We start from the raw sequence: 13,398 nt of genomic DNA on the forward strand, positions 1-13,398 counted from the left end.
AACCTTAGAAGCACTTAAGCTTTGACACCATATTAGAGGAGGAGAGAATCCGAGAGAGGGAAAGAATTCGAGAGAGAAAAGAAGCTCATAAGGTTGGGATATCTAGCCCTACCTTATTTATAACAATTGAAGAAGGGTAAGATTACATATATGCCCTTATTAGGAGGAAAAAACTAAGCGACGATGGACAAATAAGGAAAGCATAAAAATAAACCTAAAATGGGGGAAAAATCTAAGACTAAGGCCCATAACATCCAAGGCCCAGGTGTATGCACCTATGGGCCCAATCATAGGCCCACACACACATGCACCTACAATTCTAAAGAATCACATTTGTTAGGCAATCATAAGCATCTCCATGCATTGGAAAAAGGATTTATATAGATAAAAAGGCCAAATCAAGGATAGATTGGATCATCTGACCGGTGTGATTTTTGCATGCTAGCCCATGAAATGTGTTATGGACTTAATGGACAATTCAAATTGATTGATTGGAGTGTCCAAGTAAACTGATGATACTAGGACCACTACAGCTTATAGTGCTCTGGGAGCACCGGAGCATTTCTCAAATAAAATAGTCAGCCACTATTAGGCCAATACTATATTTTCAAGACCTTAATTGCAAGTTCCTTAGGAGGTCGAAATCGACACCCTAAACCTGTGAAGAGTGCACAAATGCAAGTGATTTCATTGTACTGTATGTGTAGGTGCATTATGATGCTCACAAACCTGTGTATTACATGCATGAATGCACAGACATGTCGATCAGTGTACATGTACAACTACATGGTAGAAACATGCACTCATTCTTGCATACCGTGCAACATATTTTCTTCCATGCATTAACATGCACCTCATGTATGAGCTTATGCATTTTGCATGGATAAGCATGTCATGCATACAGTCAAGGGTATGTACAAGTACAACACAACATCGTGTACTCATTAACACGGGAATAAAAGCCATGCACATGGCTCATGCAAATGACTATGGATATATCTTATGAAGGATTCACATCTGATGAATGCAAGAGATCATCTACTGCAGTCTCCTTGCAGGATCAAACATGGCAAATAAAAAATGATTTGGAATGGATTCCAGATACATACATCTTGATCGCTTTTGGGAATACATGTGATGTGAGAGACGGACGGGCATCTTCATACGCTCGCCTGTCTGCCACTGCTTCTGGTGCTTCTGCCTGGTTTGCTGGTTTTCCTTGGAACATCTGCCACAAACAACAGCACATCCATGCCATTTTGTAATTTCATGAAAGTCCAAAAGTCTTATAGTGATCTCTAAGTACAAGATTCCAAAAGAAATACACGTTTCCAAGTAATTCCTCCAAAAAGCTTTAAAAAATAAATAAATAATCCTCTTCCTACAAGAAACAATTTCGAAATCTGGGATGATTTCCACTTGTTAAGTAACCGTTTCCAAAGTTCACTAAAGGTGACTATCATCTGCGACTAGAGCTGCAAATGTGTCAGATTCAGTTCAGGTCAATGTGGACCTGGATCTAGCCCAATTATTAATCAGGCCTCGAGGTCTAGGAATCCAGACCAAATCCAAGTTGGGCCAGTCATCAGTTTATATAGGGTTGACACAGCCCATGGACACTTTGGAGATGTAAACAGTTGGATCTCGGCAGATCAGAGTTGATCCAGATCTGACATGATCAGCAATCAGATCCTTTGACCCTACCCAAATCAGAATGCTGGAAACCCAGTGGTGGTCCAAACTCGGTGCTGAGTCATATGGTACCAATCCCCCTGGTTGACCCAGGCCATCGGTAGCCCTGTCACTGACATATCAGTCTCAGCTGAAGGAATTGCACTTTACTTGCTTTTCCTTTCCTGGAGGTGATAAAATCAGGTGGGTCCCAGTTCTCAGGATCAAAGGGTGTTAAGATGCGCTCATAGAAGAAGGCAAAGAAGAAGACGCCTTACATAGAAAGTGATTGTGAATAAATATGGTTTGGGGAGAGGGTGAGTGCATGGATTGGTAGAGGTAGAGGTAGAGGTAGAGGTAGAGGTTCCATATGCACCAAACCATGTCCAAAACCATTGATGGATTTGAGAAAAGACATTAGGTTTAGGGCAGGTGTGGGGAACAAGGATGGGTTTCACAAAGACTTATGGTGAGGTTATGAGTCATGCATCATGTTTTTGGGCTCAATAGCATTAAAGGGACATTAGTTGGGAGTTGTTATTTATGACTTACAGGAGGATGGGTGGATGAATAATGTGAAAATTAATGTTTTGCAATAACCTATCGTATGAGGAAATTGAATGTTTTCTTTCAGATTTATAAGGCAGCTCCATGTAATTTGGACACAGAAATGTGTGACCATATGCTAGACATGGTGCTTTTAAAATTTAAATTCATGACATTCATGCTATACAAATACGTTAATAAATAAAGTGTTATATTTTAACAGTACATCTTTCTTACAAAACCAACGGTTTGCATACAACGATCTTAGAATAAAAAGGGGTTGTTTTTCAAAGGAGAATGCCCTTCTACAAACTCACTACAGAATTGATTCTCATAAACTGGATATCAAAATCCATTTCAGCAACATTCATGGATTTAAATTCTCAACAAACTGTTTAAATCCATCGATAAAAAATGCAACAGTGTAATCACTACATAAGAACTCCTATCATGGATACAAGAGAACTTAGTGCTAATTTCTTTGTAAATTGATTGATTTACCTCATGTAATATAAGGGCAAACGAGAAGACATCAACACTCTTTCCATATGATTCTCGACGGTAAACCTCTGGTGCCATGTAGCGATCTGCCAAATCAGATGACGAATCACAACAGACGTGCATTTTCAAAAAAGCATTTGCCTAAAGAGATGATAGAACTCACATGAACCTGTTCCTCCAGTCATTTTATATGGACTATATGCATATTCTTCTTGTAATATCTTGCTTAAACCAAAATTTGTGACCTTAAGGTGCCCTGCTTCGTCTAGTAAGATGTTTCTGTTTAAGATACAAAGCACATAAGAAATAGAAATGTTGTCAAGAAAGATTAAAAATAAAAATTAGACAAAACCAAAGACTTAGGGCCCGTTTGGTTCCCATCAAAGTTGTGTTCGAATAGAACTTTTTGGTCCAACCAAGGGTGTCCGAATAGGCTTGTATGAATGAACTATTATATTGTATTGTCTGTTGTTTGTCAAACACCCTGTCTAGACAAGGATATGTGGCTCTTGTACACGTTTAGGCACATTGGCACATGTGGACATGCGACGCACTTGTAGATTAACAATGGCATATGTGGCATGCATAGGTTACTTGAAGATGCATGATAGCACATAAATCTCTTGATGCATGGTGGCACATGTGGTACAATACAACTTGTACACATGGAATTAGCACATGTGGGCACTTGAAGGTTGAATGTGGAGTGGTCTCACTTATCGCACATTCATATGTGGGGCTTATCTGGCATGTGTACGGTGTACCATGCATGGGTACAAAAGATCATTATTCCCCGTGTATTTTATGAAAATGGGCTAAATCAACTCTGTGTCCGGATTGCCCGATCCACAATAACAGCTTCTTCTTTTTTTGACAGCCTTGTCTTTGGTTTGATTGAAATTGGTGCCATGACTGAGCAAATGTTGTTGATAAAGCATGGACGTGCTATCTGGACAAGGCTGACCGAATGGAACTTTTTCAGCAACCAAACTGCCCCTTAATGCTTTTGACATGGGATTGTAGCACATGCATGTTCCTAGATATGTGTTTCAGAATGTTACTCGCCAAGGGAGCAAAATGGGTACAAACAGTTTCAACTCAGTGAAAGAACATGCATGTTTCAGAGTAGGCGATTCATTTTGCTCTCCACAGAGACAGAGTTGACTTCATTTTGGGATGATATTATAACCATGAGAATAGGGATCTATGTTGCAGTACCTTGGTGTTAAATCCCTGTGTATGATTGCATTGGGTTTACGCTGGTGAAGATAATTCATGCCTCTGCAAAATTGTACAAAGGACACATCAATAGTAGCCCATAGTAGGCTAGTATAAGGTAGGTAGCATTTAGCGATAGAAAGATCCAACACAAAGCTACAACAAGAAAAAGGAAGGAGAGGAGAATGGGCAGAGGTATTAGAATAAATTTCAAAGATGATCAAGGTTACATTACTTCTAAAATGTTTTAGTTTGGACTGCTAGATGCAAGTAAGATGATATACTTGAAGATAGGACATGCATAAATGAAGCAGAACCAAGTGGTTTTCCTGTCTTTCTTTCAAAAGATTGCATGAGGGTCATATATGAATCCCAAAGATATCATCAAGGATATGTGTTGAGTGTGAAGTAACAATATAACCATCATATTCAATTAAAAGTCATTTACAAAACTCAAAAAGGAAAAAAGGAAAGAAAAGAGGCTTTTCAAAAAAAAAAAGAAGAAAGGAAATGAATAAAAAAAAATTCAATTCATGCAGTATATGGAGCTTTTCTAAGCTTGTATTCAACTCTCCCACGCCCACCTACACGCGGCCAATCATCCGACACGTGTTCAGCATGCGTGTCAAAAATCCCTGTTACATTACTTCTAAAATGTTTTAGTTTGGACTGCTAGATTTGAGGCATGTGCAAGTAAGATGATATACTAGAAGATTGGACATGTATAGATGAAGCAGAACCAAAAGGTTTTCCTTTCTTTCTTTCAAAAGATTCCATGAGGGTCATTTATAAATCCCAAAGAGATCATCATGGATATGTATTGAGGGCGGAGTAAAAATATAACCATCATATTCAATTAAAAGTCACTTACAAAACTCAAAAAGGAAAAGAAAAAAAGAAAAAAGAAAAAAAAGAAAAGAGGCCTTTCAATAAAAGAAAGAAAGAAAGAAAATGAATAAAAGTTTTCAAAGTCATCCAGTATATGGAGCTTTTCTAAGCTCATATTCAACTCTCCCACACCCCCCTACACACGGCCAATCGTCTGACACATGTTCAGCATGTGTGTCAGACAGCCCTGTTACATTACTTCTAAAATGTTTTAGTTTGGACTGCTAGATTTGAGGCATGGGCAAGTAAGATGATATACTTGAAGATTGGACATGTATGGATGAAGCAGAACCAAGTGGTTTTCCTGTCTTTCTTTCAAAAGATTCCATGAGGGTCAAAGAGATCCTCAAGGATGCATATTGAGGGCAAAGTAAAAATATAACTATCATATTCAACTAGAAGTCACAAAACTCAAAAAGGAAAAAAGAAACAAAGGGAAAAAAGAAATTGAATTAAAAATTTCAAAGTATGCAGTACATGGAGCTTTTGTAAGCTCGCATTCCCCAAAAAAAAAAAAAAAAAAAAACACACACACAGCCAATTGTCTGACATGTGTGTCAGACATCCCAGTCACACATCAAGCAGGCCTTTCTGTGTATTCCATTACCAGCACATGCTAATTTACTCATATCTGTATGCACAGAATACAAAGTGCAAATGGGTGAAAAAAAGAACCATACATAGCACATAAACTGGACATGGACAGTGCAACTATTAGTATTTATGCTATTAAGCCTTAATCAAATCTAGTCAAATGTCAGCCAGTTCCAAAGACTGGTAATTTGGCTGCAAATGTAAATATTCTCTTGCAGTCTCACCAAAAGTAATAATATGTTTTTGTGTAAATCCTCTATTGTTCATGTTATTGAACCTATGGATGTACCTGCATATGCAAGCGGGCATTTATACCCACCTTTTCAGATGGTGAATTGTTTGAATGGACTGGGAAATATTCATACAACCACAGGAAAATTCTTGAGCCATGTGATTTCTAAAACAAAAACAGTATGAAACGTAATGGAGCAACCTTTTTTTTCTACAAGAAAACAGGCATCTAAAACTTCGGTAGAGTCTTTCTCATAGTTGTCAGTTGTCACACCTTTAAGAATTAGGATACTGCATCACTAGACATACATTTTCGTACCTTGCAATATCTAGACCATAAGCTACAGCTGTGTGTGGATCAAGTTTTCCCTTCTTTCTTAGAATATCATACAAACTTCCCTATAACACAATAGAGATCAAAGATCAGAAAAGAGGAAAAATGCAAAGAATCTAAGCTTGATAAGAAGTCAACAGACTCACATTCCGCAGATACTCATTGAGGACGATCAAGCGATCAGGGTGCTTCATAAGACCAAGATACTGCACTATGTTGGGATGGCGCAACCTTTGCCAGAGAGCAATTTCCTTCATGAAGATACTCCTGTAAGCCTAGAAAATCAGGCATGGTGAAAGAAACGTATAGAGTGGGACATGTTACATCAAAGTTGAAAGATGCAACAAGTACCTGGGCTTGCTAACAATTAGCTCATGGAAAGAATTATTCAGGACTTTAGGAAATTTGATTCTAGATACAAAGATTTTTTTTTTTTCCCTATCTCTGAATCTTGGGACATTCTTATTCTTAGAGCTGTTTTTGTTGGCTATCTAGTTTCTGAGCTCATTTGGACATCAGTTAAAAGTCTTGAACAGTTTTTTTTTTTTTTCTTTTCTTTCTTTTTTCAGATTCTTTGGCATTTTATGTGTGATTCGGTTAAGATGGCCTTATACCCTCTTTAAGCCATTAATGTGAAATTAGGTTAGCTAAGTACATGTTTAAGTGTTATTTCCTTCTTGGACTTAAGACTGGAAGTCCGTGGATGGTTCTGTTGCAAATGCTGCTGATACCAATGAAAAGTCTGTTACGAGTATCAAAGAAAGGGAAGTTTAACACATAAGCTAAGATGAGGAGTTGGGGATTTGCTTGCATCACATCGGCATGTGAAACAAGTTCTAAAATAAAGCAAAACTATAACCGGTTGTAGGCGATCATTAATCCATACAATGGTATCAATTCATATACAGTGTGAGCAAGGACCACAATGCCAAATATCCAAGTTCTTCCATCATTTAAGTCTTTTGTGATTAATATAATTGGCTTGACCAGGTCACCGAGTTCAATCATCCCGAGTCCTAACATGTATAGGTAAGAAGTTTGAACACCAACCAAATTGCAAACATTTCTCCAAGTAGCCATCTCTCAAACATTTTAGATATACAGTTGCTTCTTTTTTCTGAACTTTATCAGTTAGCATATTCAGTAAAGTTTGTGTGGGGAACTAAGGTACGGAAACAATAGATTTCTAAGATAAACTGCAAAATAGATTTTGTAGTCTTTCCCTCAGTATGCCAGATTTTCATACTACATGGCACCATCGTAATCTGGTACATGTCTAGAAAATAAAATATGTGCAAGATCAGAAGCAAGAACATTACCATATATAAATCAAGGTGTATCAGGGACTTGAAAAGTAATCAAATCCTTTGAACGACCAAACAATCCAAAATGAATTTGCCCAAGCCTACTTAACCATATTGTGTGATCCATTCATGCTTCCCAAGAAGGCGAGCAGTTCCATAATTATGTGGGCCACTCCCACAACAAAAAAAATAAAGATGGGTTGTGTGGATGGATGAATTGAGAAAGGAGAGAATGAGAGAGAGAGGATGAGGATTAGGGTTCACACATCCCCTCCTCTCTCAAGTCTATTAACATGGTTTTCACTATTTACAAGAATACCATTAACAACAAAAGCAAAAACACCCATATTACACCCTACACCTAGATGGGCCTAAGAATGGGGCCATATAACAGTTCACATTCACATTCTGTAACCCTCCCCCTCAAGCTGGAGCATATATATAACGAATGTGCAGCTTGGTAAAGAGACGATCTAGTTGAGTACAACACAAAGCTATCTTAAATATATCTACCAGTTGATCTTGGGACTTGACGAACGGCATGCAAATTTCCTTAACTGCAACTTTTTCCTAGATGAAGTGGCAATCAACTTCAATATGTTTGGAACTTTCATGATAGACAAGGTAGTTGGCCACATGAGAGGATGCTTGGTTATTACATTACAGCTTCGTAGGAACCTCATCTATAAACCCAAGTTCAATCATTAATGTTTTTAGCCAAATAAGCTCACATGTCACATGAGTCATTGCTCTATATTCTATTTCTGCCTCAGGCCCTCAGCACATAAATGGGCCACAACACTTTGCTTCTTACTCTTTAATGTAACAAGATTATCACATACAAAAGTATAACAGCTAGATGTAGATAGCTTATTAGATAGAAAACAAATACAATACACATCAGGACATCCTTCCACTCGAAGATGACCATTCCGCTTGTAGAGGATACCACAACTAGGAGCTCCCTTTAAATATCTGAAGATACGAAGCACAACCTCCATATGAGGAACCCAAGAGGCTTGTATAAATTGACTAACCACTCTTACCGGATATGTAATATCAAGTAATTGTTAGACAAATTAGTTTCCCCACAAGTCAACACTATCTTCCAGGATAATCAATTAGTTCACCCAAATCCACACCAAGGTTCTTATTTGTATCCATGGAGTTTCGGCATGCTTGGCTCCTAAAAGACATATCTCATCTGATAAATCCATCACATATTTTTGTTGTGAAAACTTAATACCCACCTTGGACCTGGCCACCTCAATGCCCAAGAATTATCAAATACAACCAAGGTCCTTTGTACAGAAATGTTGTTGTTAGAATTTCTTCAACTTGTAAACACTTGTACTGTCACTGCTTGTGACAATGATGTCATCTACATATATGACAAACACAATAGTGCATGTCACGCTTTGTTAAACAAAACAAAATAGTCAGCCTATCTATGTTTCATCCTAAACTTGAACACCACTTTACTAAACTTGTCAAACCAAGCTCTTAGAGACTGTTTTAACTAATAAATTGATTTCAAGAGATGACATGCCTAATCTAACTCCCCCTAAGCAACAAACCTAGGTGGTTGCTCCATGTAAACTTTTTCAACTAGATCTCCATTAAGAAAAGCATTCTTCATATCAAACTGATATAATAGTCATTCCAAATTTACAGCAATAGAAGCAACTACTCATACTGAGTGACGCTTTCTCACAGATGAAGTCTCTGAGTAGTCAACTCCAAGGGTCTGGGAGTATCCTTCGGTAGCTAACTAAGCCTTTAAATGATCCACTAAGTAATGTGGGGGCATTTTCACACCGGACTCGAGTGGGGTTGCCAATGAGATGCAAGGGCACACTCGGGGTGTGCGGCCGTGTGAGGCGGGTGGCTTGTGTGAGGCGGGCCCCATGTGATTTGGGGCCTACGAGGGAGTTCGGCCGAGGTCCTAACCCATGCGATGTAGGGCCTGGGCTATGAGATAAAGCGATTAATTTGCCACGCTCTAACAGTTCGAGCTTTTAGAGCAAGTGGTTAATTGTCCTGCATCAAATTGGTATCAAAGCGGAAGGTCTCATGTTCGACACTCCTCACCGGGGGTGATTAATGTAGGGGCATTTTCACACTGGGCACGAGTGGGGTTGCCTACGGGATGCAGGGGCACACTCGGGGTGGGTGGTCCGTGTGTGGCAGGAGTTCGATCTTTTAGAGCAAGTGGTTAATTGTCCTACATCACTAAGCCATCAGGGTTACCCATCTACATCGAACTGCACACTTTTCAAGAGGTAATTCAGTTAACTTCCAAATTTGATTCTAAAGACGAGCAACCATTTTTTCTTTCATAGCTCATTTCCACCAATCACAAATCAGAGCCTCCTAAAAAGAATGAAGAATGGACACAAACGATAGAGGCAAAACAAAGTGTCAAAATGATTAAGATAAACCAATGAATGAAACAAAGTTGGAAACAGGATGATGAATACATGAATGAATACCCCTGAGAAGAGCAATGAATAGATTATTTTCACGTGATGGAGGAGACAGGAACTTAGAAGAATGATGATACTCGGATGGATTAGGAGGATTGGTAGAAATCATGATCATATGTACTCCAATTGGTTATTCAATAGGTCTGCATTGATCTTTTATCACAATTGTTTATCTCTACCTTTTATTTGGTTAATTTATATTGCTTTTGCTGCATTTTACTCAATTGTTGGGACTTGCCAATCAAAGCAACTTGAGGCTTTTGAACTGCATCACTAGGTACATTCCACAAGTAGTGAACAGGGAAGATTTCCATATCCACCCGAGAAGTAGACAGTTGACAACTATATAGTGGAGATTCATTAATTAGGCACTACACAAGAAGTAACAGTGGGTTAGACATTAAGCTCTCCTAGGGGCTTTGGTCAGCTCTCTAGCCATGCCATCTGCATTTTAAAAAAACAGTCTATTTTTTTAAAACAATTTCTTCATGGACAAATGTTACTAATCAATAAACATAAGAGCAGATGCTCAAATATGAAAATTTACCTCAATTCTTATCAAAGCTAATTGTATTGCTTCTATACAATTAATTTCAGAGCCAAAAAAATTAAACAGATTTTTATTTGTATCAGAGCATTTATCCGTTATGGATATCTGGAAATGACAAAAACGACAATATAAAATTCATAAGATGATATGTTAGAAGTTTGATACAAACAAGACATGTCAATGAAAATAATGAAAACTTAGAATTGAATTATGCATCGCAAGACAGTAGAACTCACTTCACCCTGGAATTTGATGCAAGACAAGAACGAATGGTTTTTGCTGCAACTTCTGTACCCCTCCATCTCACTAAATAAACTTCCCCATATGTTCCCTGTCAACAATTTGACACAATGAAATGGTGAAGCAAGAAAACTTAGATGAATCTTGAAATATAATATATGTATATAGCCTTTGCAGGCCTACTTTAGTTGCTAACAAAATGCACTGAAGTCTATTTTATCCAAGAGAACTTCCAAAAGTAAAAGGCATTAGTAATAGTCCATTTCATGCAGACACTTATTTGCAATTGGACCTGACCCAGACCCAACCCATACAATAATAGATAGGGTCTGGAGTCTGGACTAGAATTTAGGTCTGATTATTAAATAGGTTGGGTCTTACCCCTACCCCATGCCCAGGTGCACCTGTACTCACACTTGTGCAATGTCGGAACATGCTATAGCATGTAGAACAAGGATTAAAATCAGTTCTGGTGTACCATATCAGCCCCTACCGAAACCGATACATATCAGCTGTATTAGCCGATACAGGCCTATACACACAAGTTCAATAAAAACTTTTGAACCATAGCAGAGTGTGATGGATGACACACGAGCACTTATAAATTGCACACATGGCATACAAATTGAAACTTGGGAGAAGAGGAAAAGAGAAAGAAGAGGAGGTGAGAAGGGTGAATCACATCTACCCACTCCCCCTTAATCCTTTATTAATAGAAGTTTAGATAAAAGCTTTATTACAATAGGAGACTTTGATAGAATAAGAGAACAAAAATAAATTAGGAAACTAAGACTGACCCTTTTGAAGGTACATCACAGTTGTATAAGAATGTATATACCACAAGTGTTATGTGCACCTCAGGTATACACGAGTCTGTGTGCACTAACAATCTCCCTCAGGCTGGCACATGGATATCACTCATTCTGACCTTAATATTGATGGTCTTGAAGTGCAATGTTGACGTGGCTTTGGTGAAGATATCTGCTAACTGATCTTTTGAATGAACAAAAGGTGTATATGGAAGCTTGGAGGCCAATTTTTCCCGAATGAAGTGACAATCGACTACAATGTGCTTTGTGAGTTCGTGGAAGACCAGGTTAGATGCAATATAAATGGCCACTTGATTTTTGCAATGTATTGGAATTGGGTAAGATGCCATGAATCCCATATCTTCAAGTATAGCTTCGACCCATTGTAGTTCACAATCTATTTTCTTTTCTTTGGTAGATGTTCTCCTGCATTGTTCCATGTTTTCTAGACCACCTAAGTTAGGGACTTGCTTGATTTTCGGACTCATGGCTAAACATGGTCGGGCACAACTGATGGATGGAGAGGATTTTGGATACACAATTGTGGGCCCCCACAACTAACCACTTGACCAGTTGCATGGGGGTGACTCAGTGGGACTCATGATCTGAATATAGACAATTCAACAGTAATTCAACAACTGAATATCGGTATCAATGGGTATATCAGCTCGACAAAACATCGATATGATAGGGGCATATCATATCCATGTCAGCCTATATTAGACTATATTGGTCAAAAAAATTTAGAGGCAAAAAATTAGTGCAAACTATTAGAAAAAGGAGAACAAGACAAATTCAAGGATCTCCCTTTTTTGACATGTATATAATGGTGTGTTAGACTTAGACCATTCATTGAGTAAGAATGTTCCTTTTCAACTTCACCTTCTGAAAGTCAACCAAAAATGCCCCAAGTGAACACAAAGCAAGCATGATTGGGTGAATTAAAACCCATCATATTGAAATAAAAAAGATGATGATGAAATGCAAAAAATAATAATAATAATAATAAAATAAAAAAATAAAAAATAAAATAAAAATTGATGGTTTATGCTATTTCTTCTATCCAGCTTAGATTTATTGAATCCCACTTAAATCTTTTATTTTGATCTCTGAAATAGGCTTAGAACTAGTCTAAAATGAATTTTTAAGCTTCGTCCATGGTAGGAATGAAAAAAAAGAAGGGGAAAAATTAGAGAAATGTTGGCAAAAAAAAAGTCAAGTTTGGGCCTTTATGGTTTTGTCAGTCCGTATCATTCGTATTGGGCCATATCAGTTTTGATATGCTCCGAATCAGCTGAAAAGGCCTGATACGGGCCGATACTTCTTTTTGGTGGGCTAATTCATCCCCGCATTGTGTATTATATCAGGCCAATACGAATGCAATACAGCTCTATTGGCTGATGCAATACTGATTTTAAGAAACATGTGGGTCACACCCAAACATTGTGTACAAGCAGGGTGTACCATAGCATCAAGTACTAAAGATAGACAGATTTCAGATCATTTTTAAGACCTCCATGTAGATGGGTTTCCTTATAAGTGTGTGGGTTTAGCAAACCTCTGTAACACAAGTTTAACTAGCGCACAAAACCATCATCATTTTCTATCAACACCACAAGAACCATTACCTTAGTTGCACAAAGTGTGAGAGGTGAGGAGGTGTGGGAGTAGTGAACCGCTCATTTCCGTCAAACTCAAGAGACCACATTGTTGAAGATGTGGAGAGGAAGAAAAGAGAAAAGACGAGAATATTTTCTTCATCTCTCTCTCCCTCTACTTGCTCTTATTTTGTACACCACTTGTTACAAAAGATAAGCTCAAAATAAAGGCACATCAAATCTAAAAGCTACAAGATTATCTCCAAGGATTGAGTGTCAAACAACCATTCACTCCAAAAGCTTAAGCTGTCAGAGTGTGGTGGATCAATGTATATCAAGGGACTTTTATCACTTCAACACCCCCCCGCACGTGCGAGGTGGGAACTCTGCACGGAAACATATTGATGAAGGTGGAGGGACACTCATAC

The 13,398-nt window shown here is 38.2% G+C and overlaps 1 protein-coding gene across 6 annotated transcripts in view; it reads right to left on the reverse strand.

Moving 5' to 3' along the window:
- LOC131231079 (serine/threonine-protein kinase VIK-like) overlaps nucleotides 1-13,398 on the reverse strand; it is a 40,398-nt gene that overhangs the window by 2,604 nt on the left and 24,396 nt on the right. For 4 of the 6 annotated variants that reach the window (XM_058227171.1, XM_058227170.1, XM_058227172.1 and 1 more), the window contains 7 exons: nucleotides 10,560-10,654; nucleotides 6,130-6,250; nucleotides 5,969-6,048; nucleotides 3,937-3,999; nucleotides 2,882-2,997; nucleotides 2,719-2,804; nucleotides 1,110-1,228 (listed from right to left, as the gene is read on the reverse strand). In XM_058227171.1, the coding sequence (XP_058083154.1) occupies nucleotides 1,110-1,228; nucleotides 2,719-2,804; nucleotides 2,882-2,997; nucleotides 3,937-3,999; nucleotides 5,969-6,048; nucleotides 6,130-6,250; nucleotides 10,560-10,654 (680 nt within the window). The remainder of the gene's footprint in view (nucleotides 1-1,109; nucleotides 1,229-2,718; nucleotides 2,805-2,881; nucleotides 2,998-3,936; nucleotides 4,000-5,968; nucleotides 6,049-6,129; nucleotides 6,251-10,559; nucleotides 10,655-13,398) is intronic. The other 2 variants (XM_058227174.1, XM_058227175.1) reach the window with 2 other exon arrangements.

This window comes from Magnolia sinica, chromosome 17 (assembly GCF_029962835.1).
Source record: "Magnolia sinica isolate HGM2019 chromosome 17, MsV1, whole genome shotgun sequence".
In the NCBI taxonomy this organism is placed as follows: domain Eukaryota; kingdom Viridiplantae; phylum Streptophyta; class Magnoliopsida; order Magnoliales; family Magnoliaceae; genus Magnolia; species Magnolia sinica.